This window comes from Desmodus rotundus, chromosome 12 (assembly GCF_022682495.2).
Source record: "Desmodus rotundus isolate HL8 chromosome 12, HLdesRot8A.1, whole genome shotgun sequence".
NCBI classification, from domain to species: Eukaryota; Metazoa; Chordata; class Mammalia; order Chiroptera; family Phyllostomidae; genus Desmodus; species Desmodus rotundus.
The window spans coordinates 31,368,431-31,387,204 of NC_071398.1; the positions used below are offsets into that span (position 1 = coordinate 31,368,431).

The window sequence follows — 18,774 nt, forward strand, 5'->3', positions numbered from 1 at the left end:
CAGCTCACCGAGAGCATGTTCTTGGAGATGATGACGGTGACATTGTAGAGGATAAGGCAGTCCCACAGCACAAGGCGGGCACGCGTATCCTTCTGCAGCAGGGAGGTGCCGAAGAGCAGCAGGTAGAAACAGGCCAGCAGGTAACCTAGCCCGAAGACACTGATGCGTGTGGCCCCTGTGACGAACACCACCACCAGCACCAGCCAGAAGAGGTAGCGGAAGACGGCGACTTTCAGCATGTCGAGGTAGGACCTGCCAGGCGGGGTGTCACTGTGGGCCCCCCGCAGCCCTGGGCCGGAAGAGCTCCAGAAGACCCCTCTGCTGCCAGGTCAGCGTCCACCCCTCATCTTGTCACAGGACACCACTGGCGGCACCTGTCCCGGGCTCAGCCCTAGCCAGGGGTGACTGTCGGCCCTGCCTACCTGCTGCCTATGCGGCCCCAGGGAGGCCCAGGCCCTGGCCCTGGCTGGGCTCTGCAGGCTGGCAACGCCCTGGGACTTACCTGCAGTGAATAAAGTTGGGCACGGGGTTGGGTTCCCCCCGAAGAGGCTCCAGGTGGTCGGTGTTGACACCGGCCATGTGCTGCCACTCGTCGGTGCGCTCAGCTGAGAACACCTGCCACTGCTGGGAAGCGCAGAGCAGCAGGAGGAAGTCACCTGTGCAAAAACAGGAGGCCATTGCTGCACTCACCCTGGAAGCTACTGGCCATGTGGAGGCCTGGTACATGACGGGTACAGGGCGCTGACCTTGCACCTAGCCCAGAGAGGAGCATGGTGTGGGGGACGGGGGGGTTGGGCAGACGTGTCTACGAGTGTGAACACCAGCAAGTGATGTCTACACGTGGACATGGATGCCGGGGACCACGCCTGCCTGTGTACATGTTCTGCATATCTGTATATGTACATGTAGCTCTATGTACACAGCACACAAATCAGAAAATGAGGCAACACGTGCCTGACTGCATACCCTGTGGGCATCAGTCTGCGTACACCTGTGTCTGTCTCTCTGCCCACACCGTGAACACCTGTGTGCAGAGCAGTATCCACCCCCACCTCCACACCTGCACACACAGGCAAGCAAATGTGTGTCTGATGGCAGGGTATGCTGTGTCAGGTGGGCCTCAGTCCCATGGGAAGGTCCTGTAGGACTAGACACACTCATGAGAAAAAGCCCTCTGTCCTGCTGAGGGACCACAGGACTGGACCAGCTGGCAAGGCCTGGACAGTGCTCCTCGCTGCTGAAGACGGGGGTATGCGCTTGCCCACCACGCATCCCTGGGGAGAACCTCCTAGGCCTTCCGTGGGACTGGTAGGCAGTGCGTGTGGACAAGGGGCCCGCTGGCGCGGACACTCACTGATGAGGTTAGTGGAGTTGGGGGCCCTGAAGAAGTCAGGCAGGTACAGCCACTTGATGAGCCCCGAATTCATGGGGATGGCCTGGCTCCAGCGCCATGGATAGTCTGTGGGTAGAGGGTGTGTGTCAGTTTTCCCGATGTCCTGCCCCTTCCCCCACTTGCTGGCCCACAGCCTCCCGGGGTTCAGTGTCCACAGAATCACTCTTACACCCCGCCCCCCCACATTCACACACATCCACACAGTCAGCCTCAAACACACCCACTCTCGTCTGGAGTCCTGAGAGCACACAGGGCCGGAGCTTCCAGAACATGCTTTACATATGCACTCCCCAGGCACAACCGGTGCCCCTGGTCCCCGTGGGAGGGACTGAGTGCTGAGCAGAGGGCAGGCAAGTGGGCAGGGCAGCCTCCCTGAGCGATGGCCATGCACAGATGGCCCAGGATGAGCCCCGAATTCATGGGGACAGGCCGTCGCATGCCTGTCGAGTGGCGAAGACGAAGAGCAGAGATGACACCAGCGCGGGCGAGGCTATGGTAGGGCTGGGTCACAGACGTGGGGGGAAAGTGGGACAGTCTCTTCAGGCATTTATCCCAGAGAAAGGAAAACTGCGCCCACACAAAAACCTACATGCCGACGTTCACAGCCTCGAACTAGAAACAACCAGATGTCTCCCATGGGTGAAAGGTCAAACTGAGTATGGTGCACCAAACACTACCCAGCAAGGAAAAGAGCAAAGTGCCAACACGTGCCACAACACAGACACCCCTTGAATGCCACGTGGAAGGAGCCAGACCCAAAGGCTACGTGTACAATTCCACTACATGATGTTCTGGAAAAGGCACAACCATAGCGACAGGAAGCGTGTTTGCTTGGGGGTGGGGCAGTTGGGGGGCAGACTGACCACAAAGGAACCAAACCCAAGGAGCTCCCCAGGCCAACACTGGGGCAACACAAGGGACAAAGCCGACAGTGACAGGACTGGAGTAGAACCCAAAGAATAACCTGCAGAGTCCATACGGATGGAAGTAAATAACTAAACAAGTACAGCATGGGGACAAAGGCCAGCTCTTGTCACAGAAGATGCCAATTAGTAACTACAAGAGAAATAGGGAAATTGAAAGTCACCATTAGAAAGCCAACTAATAATTCCGGCAGCAGGGTCCAGCAGTGGATGCTGAAATCGGTCGGTGCAACTGAAGGAGAAACAAGGCGTGTGGGTCGTCTTAGGTGTCTCCTCCCAAATAAACATGGATTAATCAGAAGGAGGAAAATACTAGAGTCACAGTAGAGAAACCCTGCAGACAGCACTGTGACCGAGGGGGGCAGGGACGTGACGTGTCACCATGATGAGACACACTGGCCCCGTGTGATGCACCAAAGTGGCCACATCACAGCCATGGTATTCGTGCCAAAAATGTATAACCTGGTCTGATGAAAAAACACCAAACAATCCCAGATGGAGGAACATTCTACAAAATAACAGCCCTCAAAAGTTTCAAGGTCATGAAAGATGAAAACAGGCCGAGGAGCCAGCGTGAGGAAGTGCGCTGTGGGTCTGCACAGGGTCCTAGGACAGCCAGCCAGCGGCGGCGGCTGAGTGGGGGGTGGGGGTGGGGGGCTGCACAGTCTGCGGTTCCACCCGTAGCTGGTGGCATTGTGCCCACGTTCAGCTCTTAGTTTTGGTCACTGGACCTGGTAGTTACAAAGGCTAATGGCAGGGAAGCTGGGCAAAGGGCATTTGGGAACTCTGTATGACTTCTCTTTCCGTAAGTCGACAAAAACAGTTACAAAAGAAAACCAAACAAAAGAGAATGAGGTGCTGACACAACACTGAGTGTCCTCTGCTGGAAGAAGCTGGACTCATGACCCGAGCCCATTTCCAAGGTGCCCTGCAGAAGGCAGAAGGGGTCGATCGGCGGCTGCAAGGGGCAGGCAGTGGGGAGGGGCTGCACACAAGGGCAGGGGTTTGGGGACATTTTTGTGGCTCAGTGGTGGTGGTCACATGACTCTGTGCAAAGCTCAGAACCATGCACTAAAAAAGGGCGTTTCCTAGGGTCTGGATGGAGCCCCGGTGAAGCTGACTTTCACAGGCAGCAGTGGAGCAGGTCAAAGGGCCTGCTTGAGGGCTCCCACGGGCCACAGCTGAGAGTCTCTGAATGTAAAAAGAATAACACAAATGGGTTTTATGCGACGCATTTAAAAAGGAACTGTGGATCTGCTGATTAAAAAGAAACAGAAACGGGAAGGGTGAGAAATAAAGCTCTTTTCACAGCAAAGCCAATTAACAAAGGTACGAGGATTAACAAAAACGAAAACGTCCATTCTACAAAGTCCCACCAATGGAAGAAGTCACCACACGAGGAAGCTGCACTCATTGATGGAGAAAGGTAAAGCGCTACCCCTCCACAGGGCGGGCTGGGGACCCCGGAATGAGCCCCACGGCCAACTGGACTCCCAGTCATGGGCTGCAGGAGGACAGCACCAAGTGTCATCTACGCATTTGGGAACCCGGCAAACCCATACTCAGAGCTTTCCGCAAACCCTCTGGCCTGACTAGGGAAACTTTCTGAGAGACAGAGTCTGGGACAGGCGAGACCAGAGGGGATGAGCGAAGAGGAGACAAAAGGAGAGGAGAGGACAGCTAAATGCAAATGTCAGGTCCTGCATCAAAGCAAACAGCCACCGAGGACCTGGTCACGAGGACAGGCCACTGAGTAGGATGCATAACAGATCAGCATATTGTCCAGGGATGGACAGCTGCACATGGGCACATCTGGGGTACAGAGAGCACCGGGGCGTCTGGGTGGGGCTGGGGGCTGAATGGGGATGCACTCAGGAGGCCAGGCTATGGAATGGTGAAGGGGCTGAGGCCAACTCCAGGACTGGAAGAGCCCAGGGAGTGTGGGAAACGCCCCTATGCATGCCCATGAGGCCACAGCCACACACACACCTCACTGAGTATGCATGCCCCACACCTTGCCCACAGCCCATGCCCTGCTCACCGATGCACAGGGCTGGGGGGATGCCCAGGCACAGCAGGTACTGGTACAACAGGAAGAGCGTCAGGAAGAGGCAGTAGTTGGGCCAGAGGCGGGCGATGGCCCTGCGGCGCCGGCGGGTGAGAATGGCCACCAGCCAGCACCCGTGCAGGATGACCATGAAGTTCATGCGCTGCCCAATCACGTTCACAGCCATCAGGAAGCAGATCTGGGGGTGGCAGATGGGGGAGGAGGAGACGAGGATGAGAGATGAAGGTAACTGGTGGAAGGGACCTTCTTGGACCTGCCCCTAAGCGGCCTCGGGCCCGGCGGGCTGGCCCAGAGGACCACACGGTGGTCAGGCAGGCTGGGAGTAAAGCACCTCTGTCTAAGGAAGTGGGCATTGAGGAAGCAGGCATTGTGGACAGAGTGGGGTCCTGTAGCCCAGGCTCAAGGTGGCCCACACCACCCTCCTAGAGGAATGGAGAAGCTGGCCATGTCTCCAACTTGCGGGGGGAAACCAAGGCTAGGGGGCTCTGTGGCAAAGTCGAGACTAACTCAGTCTCCAGCCTGTGTCCTGGCTCTGCCCCACCCCCGCCATCCTCTCTCTACAGGTTGACCTCACCCAGGGAAAACCCAGTGCCCTTGGTGGTCCGCCCCCTGGACTCCCACGTGACCCCTGTAGGCCTGCACATTGCAGATGCTCAGCCAAGGCCCCACAGACCTCCAATGTCTGAGCGCCACCTGGGCAGGGGGTGAGCGTTGATGTTCAGCCTCACCTCCAGCCCAAATTTGTAGAAAAAGAAGTTGATGAAGTACTTGATGCAGCTAAGCAGGTCCCGGTCCAGCTGCTGTCGGGTGCCTTCAACGCAGACAGCCTGGGCGGGCAGCGGGGACAGCTGGTGCTGCCGACGGTGGTGCTCCTGGCGCCGGTGCACAATGGCCTCGAACACCAGCAGCAGCAGGATCTGCAGGTGGCTCTGGGGAGGGGGACAGTCAGGACACTCCAGCCCTGTCCCCAGCATAAGCCAGTCCCCTTGGTCCCACCCCCACCCGCCCCCTGGGCCCTGCTCTCACCTGAATGTAGCCCAGGTTGGGGAAGCCCTTCCGCACCCCAAACCAGTTGGCCGGGTCAACGGGCCCCCGGTACAGCAAGGACTGATTGATCTCCATCTTCTGCAGGTTGGTGCTGTTGGGGAGGGGCTGGGGGACAGGGGCGTTGTCAGCAGCTACTCCTCAGCTAGTAACAGGATGCTGATGCCAGGTACCACCAGCCCTGCCTCGGGTCCCTGCTCCCAACAACACCTCCAGAACAGGCATGGGGCAGACCACTGCTGCCCCAGCTGGGGACACGGAGTTGCTGTCAGCCTTCAACCCACCTTAATGGAGAAGGGGCCAGGGCTACTAGGGGTAGGGAAGCTTGAGGCAGGGACTGAGGGGACAGTAAAGAGAAAGCTCTGGGTAGGGGCTCCCCGCTTCCACCCGAGGAGACAGGTGGCCTCAGCACCACCTCACTCCATGGCCTGGACTTCATCACGGAGTTGCCCGGGTCAGGATGCTTCTCCAGTCCAGGCGCCCTGGCATAGGGAGTGGGTCCTGCATAGACTAGGTTGAAGGACACCTCCTCTAGGAAGCCCCTGGCCCTGGGGACAGCCCTCTGCACCTGTCCCTCACACTCTGAGCTAAATACAGAAGCGGCCCCTGTAGCCCCCAACCTGCGGGAGGCTTGCAAAGCTCTGGGACACGGTGCCCAGTGCCCGTACCTCAGTGCAGTTGCTGGAGTACTCATGGGGGTTGACGACCTTGAGCTGGTAAAGCATCTTGCACACGATGATGATGCAGGTCCACACGGTGGACAGACAGGAGGCCATGGGCCGGAAGCGGGTGTAGGGCAGGGCAAAGGCCCAGAGCACAACCAGCAGGAGGTTCATCACCGACACCTGTGAGACAGCCGGGCAGGTGGGGCAGCTCCCTCTCCCACGGGCCTCGAGATCCAGGGAGGCTGACGAGATGCCCTGAGAGACCCCACTACAGACAAGGAAGGGGTGTGTCCTGCTCTCACCTCCTTCAGGGCCACCCAGACAGTGTATAGGGCCACCAGCTTAAAGACGTGCAGCTCTAGCAGGCGCCGCACGAACACCTGCACTTGGGTGAGGACGTTGGAGAAGCTGGTGGACAAGTCCAGCAGTCGCTCCGCCACCAGGCCCCATTTGTTGGCTGCACCTGTGGGGGTGGCAGGTGGTGAGAAGGGAACAGGTTCTGTGGGGCTGGGGCTGTTCTACCCTGTGTGGACAAGGCTCTGGGACTCCCAGGGGACCCAGAGGCCCGGCCCCTTGGCTCTCCACACTCACTTCCCAGGGGCTGTACTCTGCCCTTCTGACTTACCTTCTGGGACCTGTGTGGCCTGGTGGGGGCTGGCCATGCCCAGCCCCTCGTCCCTGGGGTCCCCGTCCTCTTCCTCCTCTTCCGGCTGCAACAATGGGGTCCCGCTCACTGCCTCCTGCCTAGGACAGGGCCCAAAAATGTCACTTTCATCTAGTACTGCTGTCCTCCCGGGGCTAACAGAAGACCCTGCCTGCAACACCTCCTGTCTCCGCTGAGTGACCTGTGTCATTTGCGCTGTAGCTGCTAGGTGAGAGCATGCTGCCCAGCTGACATCCCACTGCAGAGACGCCCTTGGATCAGAGAAAACACCCCCAACCTGAGGCTCCTCGGCATTGGAAGGTGATGGCCCAGGCCTTTCCCCCACCCTGGGTTCTCCCATCCGAATCCCACCAGCCTTCTTTCCCCTCCCAGACGAGGCCCTTCTCTGTGGTGGTTCAAGGTGGGGACACTCCACAAACGCCCCTGCCCCCGCCCCCTGCCCCCCACTGGCCAAGACCAGAGTCCACACAACCTCAGAGGCAGGGGCAGGCGCACCTGTGAACCCAGCGCGGGCGGCAGGTGGCAGGCAGGCGGATGCACTCCAGGTCGGTGAGCTGCATGAAGGGCCGGTGGAAGTAGTGCAGCTGCAGGATGCAGGCGAGGAGGAAGAAGCCGGGAATGAAGATGCTGGAGAAGAGCTCGGACACGCTGAACTGCTCCAGGCCCAGGTCCTCCAGCCTGGGGAGGGGATACCATCAGCACCATCAAGCCCCTGAGGGCCCCAACATTGAGCCTGGCAGGAGGAGGGGAGGCGCCCATACCCAGACCTCGCCCACCTGCCCACCCACCCACCCATGACTCACTGCTCGTCAGTGAAGCCTGTCAGGTTTCGCCAGTACATGGGGAAGTCCTGGAACTGGAAGGTGTAGACAGCAATGAGCACCAGCATGGTGTAGGCCACCACCAGCCACCAGAACACCTTGAGCAGCTTCCTCCACAGGCTGTAGTAGACCTGAAGGACAAGGTGTGTGAGGCCCCTCGGCAGTAAGGCTGGGCTGCCTGAGGATCCCACCCTGCCCACCCCCAAGTACCTGGAAGAGGGTGAGGCAGAGCAGGAAGAGGAACATGTAGACGATCTTATAGACAACGAGGCGGCCTGCGAAGCTGACCACGATGAACATGCCGGCGCACACATAGATCCAGTACTTGGCAGAGAGGCCCGTGACCAGCTTCTCCAGACTCTGGAGCAGCGTCCAAGTCCTCGTGTGCTCTGAGGGCCAAGCCAGGGAACAGGTAGAGGGTCGGGGGGTGTGACTTAAGGACCGGAAAGAAGGGAGCTGGCCCATCTGCCCCGCCCACTCACCTGTGTCCGCCACAGTAACCTCTATCAGCTCGGAGTTGGTCTTTTTCCCCTTCAGCAGCTTCTCCTTGACGAATTGGCGCAGTAGGAGCCAGAAGGTCAGTGTATACAGCAACTGGGATGGGGCGGGGCAGTGTCACTGAGGGGCGGGTGGCCTGGCACCCCTCCCAGAGGCAGGGCCCCACCCAAGAAGATGTGAGAGACCCTCAGCAGGGAGGCGGTCAGCCAGGCCCCCTGCAGGGACAAGCTCCCCCTGGCACACGGTGCACACAAATTCTCACACAAGTGCACCCATTTGCATACTTATATATGAGGTCCACATGTATGCTCCCACATGCGCCCCCACATGCTTGTGGCACCCTGAGACCCAGGGGCAGTGTGCAACACTGATAGAACCTGTCCTAGGCGGATGGGGGCAGCACCCCCTGAAACACAAGGTCATCACTCATTCACTCAAGCAACCACTCTGGGCTGTTCACTAGGGACCCCATGGTGACCACCAGACAAGGGCCTGCCCTCCGGGACTCCCACTCAACAGGGAGCTGGCCACAAACAGAATGGCACTGTCACAGGCCCTCCTGTAGAAACCCAAGGCGCCAGCATGTGTTCACAGCTGCCGTGGGGTGAGGGGCACTCACCATGGCACCCAGGTCCAGGCAGGGGTAGCGGGTGTGCTCCAGCCCCAGCTGGCGCAGTCTGACAGGACCCAGGGTGGCAGGCAGCTCAGAACGCAGGTCCATGGCCCACACGTAGCGCAGGCTGCACAGCGCCAGCCCATAGAGCAGGATGAAAGGTGAGCAGAGCATGGCCAGCTGGTGGCGGCTGCGCACAGTCCAGATGAGGCAGGCCCAGAGCAGCAGCACGAAGGTCAGCCAGCTGTGGTAGGTGATGCTCCACACCTGGATGGCAGGGGCTGGTGGGCATGGCTGCACAATTCGCCTGGCCCAGTCCCAACCTGCTCTCCCAGGATGTCAAGGGGGCTGGGCCCCCAGGGAGGTGCTCAGACAGGAAGGCAAACATACCCCATCAGCCTGGAGCAGTGGCACAGGACACGACACCCCACATCTCACACATACACACACACACACACACACGAATGCACTTATACATGCACACTCACATAATAACACACACTCACATGTACACGTGCATACACATGCCACCCACATTTACATGTGTGCACGTTCTCTCACACACACACACACACACACACACATACATGCTCACGCACAGCTATGGGCTGGCCAGGGTTGCCTGTGGCCCAGCAGGACACAGCTCCACCCATTTCTGGTGAGAAAGCATCAGGCTGTGAAACATGGGCTGCCATCCACCTCTCGCTGCATGTGAGGGAGCCCGTGGGAGGGCCCACCGAGGCTGGCTGCTCCTTACCATCATGGCAATGAGGGCGCACACATAGCTCTGGTTCATGACGATGTGGCCCAGGCCATGCAGTACAGACGTCTCTCTTGGTTCAGCCAGCCTGGAGCACACTACAGGGTGGGGGCAGGTGTCACTTCGGAAGCTCCCACATCAACAGGCCAGAGCCCCTCGCCCGCAGTTGACTTTGTCTTATAATGTGGCTGGGATGCTGGAGCAGCAGCCCACTGGGAGAAGGGAGCTGCTCAGTAGTCAGCACTTGGTAGGCACCACAGGTGGAGAAGGCAGGTTCCTATGTGACCCTGCCCCCAACTGTCACGTGACCCTGGGCAGTCCTTGACCCTCTTCAGGTCTCAGTTTCCAAGGCTCTGAAGGGACAGGATGGACAAGATGGCCCTGACTGCCTTCCAGTTCTGTGGGTGTGCAAGTCCCCAGGGCGCCAGGTCCTGAGGCCAGCGACAGCTGCCGCTTCATGCGGGGGCAATCCACAAAATGGAAATCAAGGCTTAGGACAAAGAAAGAGCACCCAGAAAAGGTCCCAGCCCTCCCCAGCTGGCATCTGCCCAGATGACAGCCACCCCAGGCCTCTGGGCCAGCGCAAGGCAGAGCAGTCAAGTTCTCCAGAAACTGGAAGGCAGGCGTGGAGAGGATGAGAGACCTGGGGTACCCCCACCCCCTGCAGGTCGGCAGCAGGGATTCAGATCTGCACAGCTGGAGAGGCCAACGTGGCGACACAACCCAATGGCCACTAGGGGGCAGCACCAGCATGCCCACAAAAGGAGGTGTCCCTAGGCTGCCCCGGGAGCTTGATACTCACAGGGGCGTTGCTGGACAGGGCTATGGCTGGTCAGGTCATGCACGATGCAGTTGTCAGCCTCAGAGTCAGGCCCCGTGGGCGTGGGCATCAAGCCCTGAAGAAGTGAGCCAAGACCCAGTGAGCCAAGCCCATGGGCAGGTGGGTGCAGCCCCACCACTCAGCCCAGTCTCCTCACCTGGGCAGCCCTGGCCTGGCCCTCGGGCCACCGGTCCACCTCAGTCAGCTCTACCTCCCGCTCCTTGACGCCACCAGCTGCCACTTTTGTCTACAGAGACCAGAGCAGAGCTCAGTTCCCCACCCTGCCCAAGAGCTGAGGCCTGAAGGAAGAGGGGGTGTCCAGAGGTGTGAAGATGGAGGAGGGCTGCTGGCCCTGGGCGCCCACCTGGTCTGGGGGGTGGTGTATGTGGAGCTTCAGAAGCGAGGTCACAGTGTAGTACAGGAGCAGCAGGATGCCGGGGCTCACGTACACAGGCCAGTCGTGGCTGGTGTTGAGCACCAGCATGTTGGAAGTGGAGCAGTTCGTGTGGGCCACAAAGTCCTTAAGACCGAAAACCCTGCCCAGAGAAGGCATGGCACTCACCTCTGGCTGGGGAGGAGGGGCCAGGTGGGCAGGGCCAGGATGAGGGGCCTGAACAGAATGGGACCTATTCAGGTGAATCCTCACCTGGCCCAGATACCAGCAGGTGGGAGCTTGTCCTGAATGAAGGGCATCTGGTAGCAGTAGAGGCAGATGAGATGGCCGGCACCAAAGCAGCTCAGTATGACACAGAGTGCGCTGAAGCCCAGGGAGCTGATGGGAAAATGGCAGGCCCACCAGGTGCAGATGCCCAGGAAGAACAGGAAGTAGACACTGGAGAAGGCTGAGGGGTGGGCGATGCCTGCAGAATCAGACAGAGGCATGCAGGGTCATGCCCAGCGGGGCCGTGTGACCTCATCTCATTGTTCAGCGGGGAGCTCAGCAGGTACCAAAACCCCTCAGTGTGACATGCAATGCTGGGATCTCCACTCCCTTCCCAGTGGGTACCTGCCAGCGCCAGCAGCACTATGGCCAGGGTCCGCCCAGCAGCCACCAGCAGCCAGTGAGCCGTGATCCGGAACCGGGCAGCCAGCCTCAACCTCCGCTTGGGGACCAGCACAGGGGCTCCCTGCAGCACTGCCGGGGAGCTGGCGTCCACTTCCCTGTCATCATCATCCTGCCAAGGTCACAGAGAGGAATGGAGGTCAGAGACACAGCACTCAAGCCACCGGGGAGGAAGGGGGGCTGCCCCTCTGAGGGCAACGGGCTGACAGCCCAAGTGTAGACCTGTGTGGCTCTTCTCACCCACGGTTGCCGCCTCACCTCACTGAAGTGCACGGCCCTGCAGGCCTTCCTGGAGACAGCTTGCCTAGCCCTGGCACGCATGATGACCAACATGTGGGGGCGGACTGTAGACTATTCTAGAACCCCTCGAGGGCCTCTCCTTTATCTCCCCATCTAGACCAGGGGCCCTCATGGACAGGCAGTCCCCACAGATTCCTGCATGAATCCTCAAAGCCCCTGGCCCTGCTCAGTTTGGCTCCTGAGCAGGCCTCAGTAGGGATTTTATCAGACGAGATCAGGCACATTCACGGTGATGTGGCCGTAGACCCAGTAGGGATTTTTAGGAAGAACAGAAAGCGGTGCACGCATACATGCGTGTTTCACTTTACAGGTCAGAGCATCTTTACACCACTACACTTGGTTCCACAGGCTGAAGCAGCAATTTCCTTACAAGTAAAGAAGTGGAGGCTCGGAGGGGACACCAAGTTACACAGCTGTTTGCACCCTGCTCCCTCTCCACTGCCCATATGGGACCTCCAAGAGTGACAGACAGGGGCAGGGGCAGGGGCAGGGCCAGGTGCTAGAGTCTCCTGGTGCCCCCTGCCACTTCTGCTGGTGGCCAACCCTTTGGACGGATGGAGGTGGCCACCTGGCCAGGAGGAAACAGGATGGACCTTCCAGGCCTCCCCTGCCCATGGTGAGGACAGAGGTCCAACAGGGCTTGTTTCCCTGGCCCTGCCTCGAGGTTTCCCAGAATGGAGCTGTTTCCTGGACATCAGGTGGAGCCAGTGCGAGGCAGAAAGAATATGGACTCTGTGTCAGATGCCCTGGCTGTGCCCCAGGTCCCCATCTGTAAAATGGGCACCCTGCCTTTGCCTTTCCCAGCAGCTGAGGCAGCACTAGGCGACCGGGTCGCATCCCAGGTCCCGTTTCCCATCTGTGCAGCCTTGGGCAAGTCACCTAACCTCTCTGAGTCTGTTTGCTATCTATCAGATGTGGGCAGGGACCAGACGGGGAAGATGAACCAGACAGGTCCAGTCCTCACAGAGCCTGGGTGTAGGGGGTAGAGAGGCCCCAGGGAGGCGTGGTTGAGTTGTGCCTGGAAGGAGGGGGGCAGGCCAGGGGAATAGGGCTATAGGACACCTAGGACCCTGGGGATCAGGGCAGGACCCAGGGCCCTGAGGTCGGAACTCATAACCAGGGTTCCCTCTAGACCCCGGAATGCAAGGAGTGGGAGGCTCTAGCCAGCCAGGAAGGGGGAGATGGCTGCTGGGAGGTGGGGCAGCCAGGCCTGAGCTCACCCGTGCCATAGCCTGGCCCCAGCCCTGGGAAAGCTTCTGAGAAGGCCTGTGAAAAATGAGCATATCTGGGAATGGAAAAAACAGGCAGCTGCTGGGTGGAAAGGCAGGTGCTTGCAGGCCGTCCGTGGTGTCCAGCCTGGCCCAGCCTGGCCCAGCCCCCGACTCAGCTCTCAAAGACCCCCCCGGGAAGCTGGGCAGAGATGCCCACTCATCTCCTCACCCCTCCCACGGCCCATCTCGCCCCCTCAGTGTGCCCATGCAGGTGGGTGGGACAGTCAGGGTATGTGCACGGGCCGCTCCTAACTCTGGGCTTTCCAACTGGGCACCTGTGAAAGGTGCCCCCACTGCCCTGCTTCTAGGTCTGTCTATACCTGCCACCCCTGGTCAGCAGCGGGGCACAGGCTCTATGCCACCAAGGACACCTGGGTGAAGGTTGCCTGGCAGGCCAGAGTCCAGCCATGATGGGCAGTATGGAGTGAGGGGCTCACCCCTCCTGCCCACCTATAGATTTCTGGAAAAGTCCAGCCCCTTCCTAGCAAAGTTGTTCCAGGAAGCTCTGGCTCTGCTAATGAGGAAACCAGAGGCAGCCCTGGCCCAGGCGCCCTCTGGTGCCCACGTGACTCTGTGGGGAAGGAGGGGGCCGACCCAGTTGGGGGGCCCCAAGGGCAGGCAGGAGGGTAGTTCCAGCCCTGGATCAACCCCCACAGAGGCCTGGAAAAGCCATTCGATCTCCAGGTCCCTATTTCCCCCCTAAAATGTTGGTGTTGGCCTTGACCTGTGGGATGGGGCAGCAATGGTGGGACGACAGGCTGAGTCGGAGGCAGCCCGGATCACCCTGACCTGCTCTGGGAAGTCCCCTCCCCTCCATAGGCTCTTCTGTCGGTGGAGGCCCTCATGCCCTGTGAGCCTTAGCTATAGGACAAAGGGATGCTGGGCCAGGGTTGAGGAGAAGCCTGTGGCCCCCAGGAGGTTTTTGTGCCAGGACCCCTGCATGGTCACAGATCTTGCCCAGCCCTGGAGACCAGGCCCTGCTGGATGGAGGGCCCAGGCAAGCTCTGGACTACAGCCTTGTGAAGGACAGAGGGGCGCTGAGCCTTCAACTGAGGAGGACACCAAGGGCCCCACACTCACACCCTACCCAGTGAAGACCCCCTCACCCAGGGCAGCACCCTCCAAGGACAGTGTCTGATTTAGGGCTTTGCTGGTCTGAACCTATACAGCCCCCACCTTGCCCACAAGCCCACTGATGCCGTCGTGGGAGTGGCTTCTCAGACATCCCTCCCTGTGTCCGTCAGTCTACCTGTCTGTCAGTCCCTAGGCTCCTGGATGGTTGGCACAGACCATCCTTCAGCGCTGCTGCCTCCCCACTGCCCTGTGGCCACCAAGAATCTCCTCGAGGATGGTCTCTAAGGGCACAGACACCGCCTGGGTTCCCCGAATGTGCCCCCTCAAGGGAGCCCTGCCAGAATCACACCACATTGCTAGTACTCCGCTCCCTCGGGACAGGCATCTTCTCTCCCCTCTGGTACCCTGTCTTTTCACAATTAGCACATACTGACTTTTTACAAGTAAAAGTCCACATTTGTTATAAAAGTGAAAAAAGAAAAGTAATCCTCAGCTGTCTGGGTTTCAGCTCTAGAAAGCCCCTCCCCCACACAAGTGCACCCTGCCCACCGCAGCCCACCTGCTCCTGGGAGCGCTGGCTCCTCTGGGCTTCCCGGGTGAGGCGTGCGCAGAGGCCAAGGCACACAGCAGAGACCACCAGGATGCCCAGGTCGGGGGCCACCAGACGCACAGCATTGGGGATGTCCTTCAGGTCCAGCCTGTGAAGGGCAGGAGAGTCCATTGGTCAGCCCAGGAGGGCAGGTACCAGCAGGGAGGGTGTGGACCATCCCCTTGGGCCTGGGAAATCCCAGAGGGGAGCGGGGGGGGGGGGGGGGGGTGTTTCTCACCTCGTGACCCCTATGTGTCGGGATAGGTTCTCCCAGTGGCTGCCTGCGGAGAAAGATACACGGGAACAGGTCAGGCAGGTGGGCAACCTCTCCTATCACCAGGAGGCCCTTGCAGCCCCAGATTCACAGAATGCCTGCTCTCTAGAACACCCATGGCTGGTCTCAGGGATGCTTAAAAACACTGTATTTACTGATAGGGAAACTGAGGCCCAGCCAGGAAAGCCAAGTGGATCAAAGGCCCTTCAGTTCTGTCTGGCAGGGCCTAAGTGGCTGGGAGGCTGGGCCAGGCACTCAGACCCGTCTGCAGAAGCTGGCTGCTCCTCAGGGGCTGGAGTCGGGAAGCCTGGTCCCAGAGCCACCAGGACGAGCACACCTTCGAGGCCCCTGACTTCCCTCCAGTTTCTGAACTGCAGAATGAAATGGGAAGACAGATGTGGCACCCTGCCTGCACAGCTGAGTGTGCAGACTGGGGCGCTGACGTCGAGGGAGCCTGAGGGCTGAGTGCCAGCTGGAGGGACCAGCTGGGAGTGAAAGGGTGAAGGGTGGTGGGGATGAGTCTCTAAACCCCAGCAGGCACAGGAGGAAGATGCCGATGGAGGGACAGGGGCCTGAGAAGGCCAGGGCTGCCCCGGAGTCGGACTCCAGGCTCTGGGATGAGCGCTGTATTGGTGCTCGGTCCAGCCCCATGGGCAGCCTTACTGGGGCAACACTTTACTCAAGCCATCTCAGCTGGACGTAAATCATAGACAGGCACTTGGGTGGCCCTTATTAGGCAAAGCCTGGATGGGACAGAGTAGCCAACCTCCCTGAGGAGACCTGGGGTTCTTACAAGGCTGCAGTGGCTCTCTCGCCTTTCTCCTCCAGCTAGCTGCTAGCTCTCCCCCGGGCCTGCTGCCCCTAGGCACCTCTTCCCCACCACTTAGTAACTCACAGTTTGACCCCAGAAGCTGGTCCAGGCCAGGCACGGTGTGCAGGCATATCTGGAAGGTGAGGTGGGCTGCCAGGAAGAGGAGGCTGAAGGCCAGCAAGGCTCGGAGGAGGCGGCCAGTGTGACCTATGGGCAGAGGGAAGGGGTGAGGCCAGCACACAGCCCTGGTCACCAGCCCTGAGCCAGGCCCCACCGACCGGCCCTGGACACACACTGAGCATGTACGTGGGGTCCCCAGGGGCTGCCAGCAGCTGGTCTCATGAAGTGCTCTGCTCCCTCCCACTGACCGCTCATGGCAACCCCATGGGTGGGCACTATCGTGAGTCCTGGTTTACAGACAGAGAGCTGAGGGGACATGAACACAGTCACAAAGCAGGGACTCAGCAGAGCACAGCACATCAGCCCACCTGCTGCCTGGGGAGGGGGGACAAGGGGAGCAGAACAGTTGGGGGCAGAAGCCAGCACAGAAAGGAAAGGCCCCCCACACTTGGGGAGACACCTTCAGGTTTGTTCATGTGTCCAGCGAGCATCCGAGTCACCCTGCTCTGCCTTGGCCGCAGAGCGCTGCTTCACTTCATAGTGTGGACTGAAAACATTCACCAGGGCTGGGCGGGGAAGGGGGACAGGACGGGGACCCTGGCTCTTCAAAAACAGTGGGAGAGCCTCACCTTCCTGAGGGACGTCATGGAGCTAAACGCTTCCCGTGTGTGCAGAACGAGTGACGGTGGCCAGTGTACCAGCACCCGCTCTGTTGGTGGGGGTCGGGGGCTGAGAGCCGAGCTGGGGTCACGGCCCATGAGCACAGGTGGGGGCAGTCCTGAACAAGCGCCCTCTCTGCTCCTTGCACTTGGTGGGATGTGGCATTCACGGCCAGGGCTGCACCCTGCTCCCTAGGAAGCAGAGCTCAGGAAGGACTGGAGTCGCCTCTGCCCTGTGAGTAGGTGGGCAGCACCCGCTCTGTGCTCTGTGCGAGGCCAGGGCCAGAGACGCCCACGTGGTTCTTACTGTCTCACTCTGAGCTCTGAGTCCCGGGCTTAGGAACCAGCTGCGGCAGCTTCTTCCTCCAGTCCCCAGCCTTTCGGCAGAAGCCCCCAGGTCCTCACCCCTGGTGGCAGGCTGATTTGCTAATGACAACGCCCAGAGCAGCTGGACCCTCTTTTGACTTCCTGGAGCATGGGGACAGTTGGGGTCACCATCACACCAGCTTTCTCCTGCCCAGAGACTGGCAGGCTCAGGGCCCATGTCTGTTTTGTTCACTATCTTTCAGCACAATCACTATTTGTTGAATAGACTCAGAACTGGCCCATCTTCCTCCCCCAGGGCTGGCCTAGCAGGTGACACTTCGGGAGGGACATGTGAGCACCCACGATAAAGGCCCAAATCCTTCAGCATTCAACTGCTGTCTCACCTGATTTCACCAAGGGAAGCCGGGCTCAGAGAGGGCAAGGGACTCCTTCAGGCAGCCCAAGGAGGCACCTGGCAGGACCCTGTGCTTCAGTCATTTCCATGCCCCTCCTAGCCCTGACATTCTGACTCTTTGAGCACAGCCTCTGACTTGCAGTGGGTAGGGGTGAGCGGGGTGAGCAAGAGGGAGAGCAGGGTGGAGCTGGTGGAAGAAACAGCCCGCTGGCAAGAAGGAGAAATGGAAAATGAATGGGAGAGTCTGGCCCTGGTCCCTGGTTGGCCCCTGTGCTCAGAGCACCAGGCCAAGAGGAGGGAGATGCTGCAGGCCTCCCCATAGGAGGTTAGAGCTGGGCTGCCAGTGGGGCATTGTGCAGGGTTCCTGGGGGAAAGAACCTGCCAGGGGCCAGCCTGCTCCACCTCCCTACTGGAAGCCCACAGGAGCCACAGGGTTCAAAGGCAAAGCTTCCCCTCTACCCCCACCCCACACCACTGTTCAGCCTCCCCTCTGTCTGGCTCGCCTACACGGCTCCTCTCCTGCAGATCTGGGAAGTCACAGTGGGTGATGTGGTGGGAGGGGCACCTGCCCAGGGCTACCCCTGTCCTATTCCACAGACCCAAGACACAAAGACCTGAGGCTGCTCTTGACGGCGCCGTAAAGACTGATGGGCTCCTCGTATACGCCGAGACCCATGGGTCAGAGAGGGAAGCCCGAGGCCTACAGCTCACTCCTGACAGCCTTCCTGTCCGGCACCCTGGGCATCCATCTGCAGGCATGTCAGATACCAGCACTTCCCACTGCCTCCCCCTCCCCTTCCCGGTTCATTTCTCAGTTGGCTGCCATATCCTGGACCCTGTGCCAGCACCCAGCCAAAGGGCCAGGGCCCTGGCTCTGCAGCTTTATCCTCCTTCCCAGCTGGTAGAGGCAGAGAGGGTCCAAGAGGCACCACTGATCTGTGGGGACAGACGGAGGCTGAGGCAGGTGCTCCAACCTGGCCCTCTTCTTGGGGGTTGGCTGTGGACCTGCAGCTACTTGCCAGCACCCAAAATGTCCATTTCTAACCCCTGCCCCCAGCCCTAAGCTCCTGATGCCTCCTTGGGAGCCTGGTGGCATCTCGAATTCCTCCACCTCCAGGCCCTGCTGAGCCCCTGCTCCCTCACTTGGTCAGCTCCTCCACCTCTAATGCTGGCCTCACCTCCAGGAAGAGGGGGGGCAGGGGGAGGTCCTGCCTGGCACTCAACACATCACTTATCAAAGGTGGGAGGCTCTCCCGCCTGCCCAAGCCCAACTGAGCGGAGAGCGGCCAGTCCCCTGGGCCTGGGAATTCACACCTGGGTAGCCGGCAGCAGGGACGGGCCAGCCCAGAGAGAATGGCTCTGGGCTGGGTGAGCAGGGTGCCTGGCAGTTGAGATTCCTGCGTCTGCTCAGGAGGCAAAAGGTGTGCAGCTGGGGCCCCCATTAGAGGTACTGGAAACAGGTCCCTACAGGGACTCTGAGGTTCGGTGCTGACTACCTACTGGAAGAACGAATGGCTACCATAGTGGGCAGAGGGGGGAGCTGAGGGGAGTCGGGAGGAGGGCACTGGCCCATCTGTTACAGTTGCTGGAAGGTGCTGCCTGCCCTCTCCCCTGGGGGCCTTA

The 18,774-nt window shown here is 59.9% G+C and overlaps 1 protein-coding gene across 2 annotated transcripts in view; it reads right to left on the reverse strand.

Annotated features, from left to right (window-relative positions):
• The window catches only part of PIEZO1 (piezo type mechanosensitive ion channel component 1 (Er blood group)), a 63,434-nt gene that overhangs the window by 10,290 nt on the left and 34,370 nt on the right, over window positions 1-18,774 (reverse strand). For both annotated transcript variants that reach the window (XM_053914494.2, XM_053914493.2), the window contains exons 3-25: window positions 15,736-15,858; window positions 14,805-14,847; window positions 14,537-14,675; window positions 11,276-11,444; window positions 10,916-11,129; window positions 10,634-10,805; window positions 10,427-10,516; window positions 10,252-10,345; window positions 9,447-9,547; window positions 8,696-8,956; window positions 8,061-8,172; window positions 7,789-7,967; window positions 7,561-7,709; window positions 7,253-7,435; window positions 6,719-6,837; window positions 6,396-6,556; window positions 6,097-6,273; window positions 5,411-5,536; window positions 5,113-5,313; window positions 4,358-4,562; window positions 1,355-1,459; window positions 503-656; window positions 9-252 (exon numbers count right to left, since the gene is read on the reverse strand). In XM_053914494.2, the coding sequence (XP_053770469.1) occupies window positions 9-252; window positions 503-656; window positions 1,355-1,459; window positions 4,358-4,562; window positions 5,113-5,313; window positions 5,411-5,536; window positions 6,097-6,273; window positions 6,396-6,556; window positions 6,719-6,837; window positions 7,253-7,435; window positions 7,561-7,709; window positions 7,789-7,967; window positions 8,061-8,172; window positions 8,696-8,956; window positions 9,447-9,547; window positions 10,252-10,345; window positions 10,427-10,516; window positions 10,634-10,805; window positions 10,916-11,129; window positions 11,276-11,444; window positions 14,537-14,675; window positions 14,805-14,847; window positions 15,736-15,858 (3,521 nt within the window). The remainder of the gene's footprint in view (window positions 1-8; window positions 253-502; window positions 657-1,354; window positions 1,460-4,357; window positions 4,563-5,112; window positions 5,314-5,410; window positions 5,537-6,096; window positions 6,274-6,395; window positions 6,557-6,718; window positions 6,838-7,252; window positions 7,436-7,560; window positions 7,710-7,788; window positions 7,968-8,060; window positions 8,173-8,695; window positions 8,957-9,446; window positions 9,548-10,251; window positions 10,346-10,426; window positions 10,517-10,633; window positions 10,806-10,915; window positions 11,130-11,275; window positions 11,445-14,536; window positions 14,676-14,804; window positions 14,848-15,735; window positions 15,859-18,774) is intronic.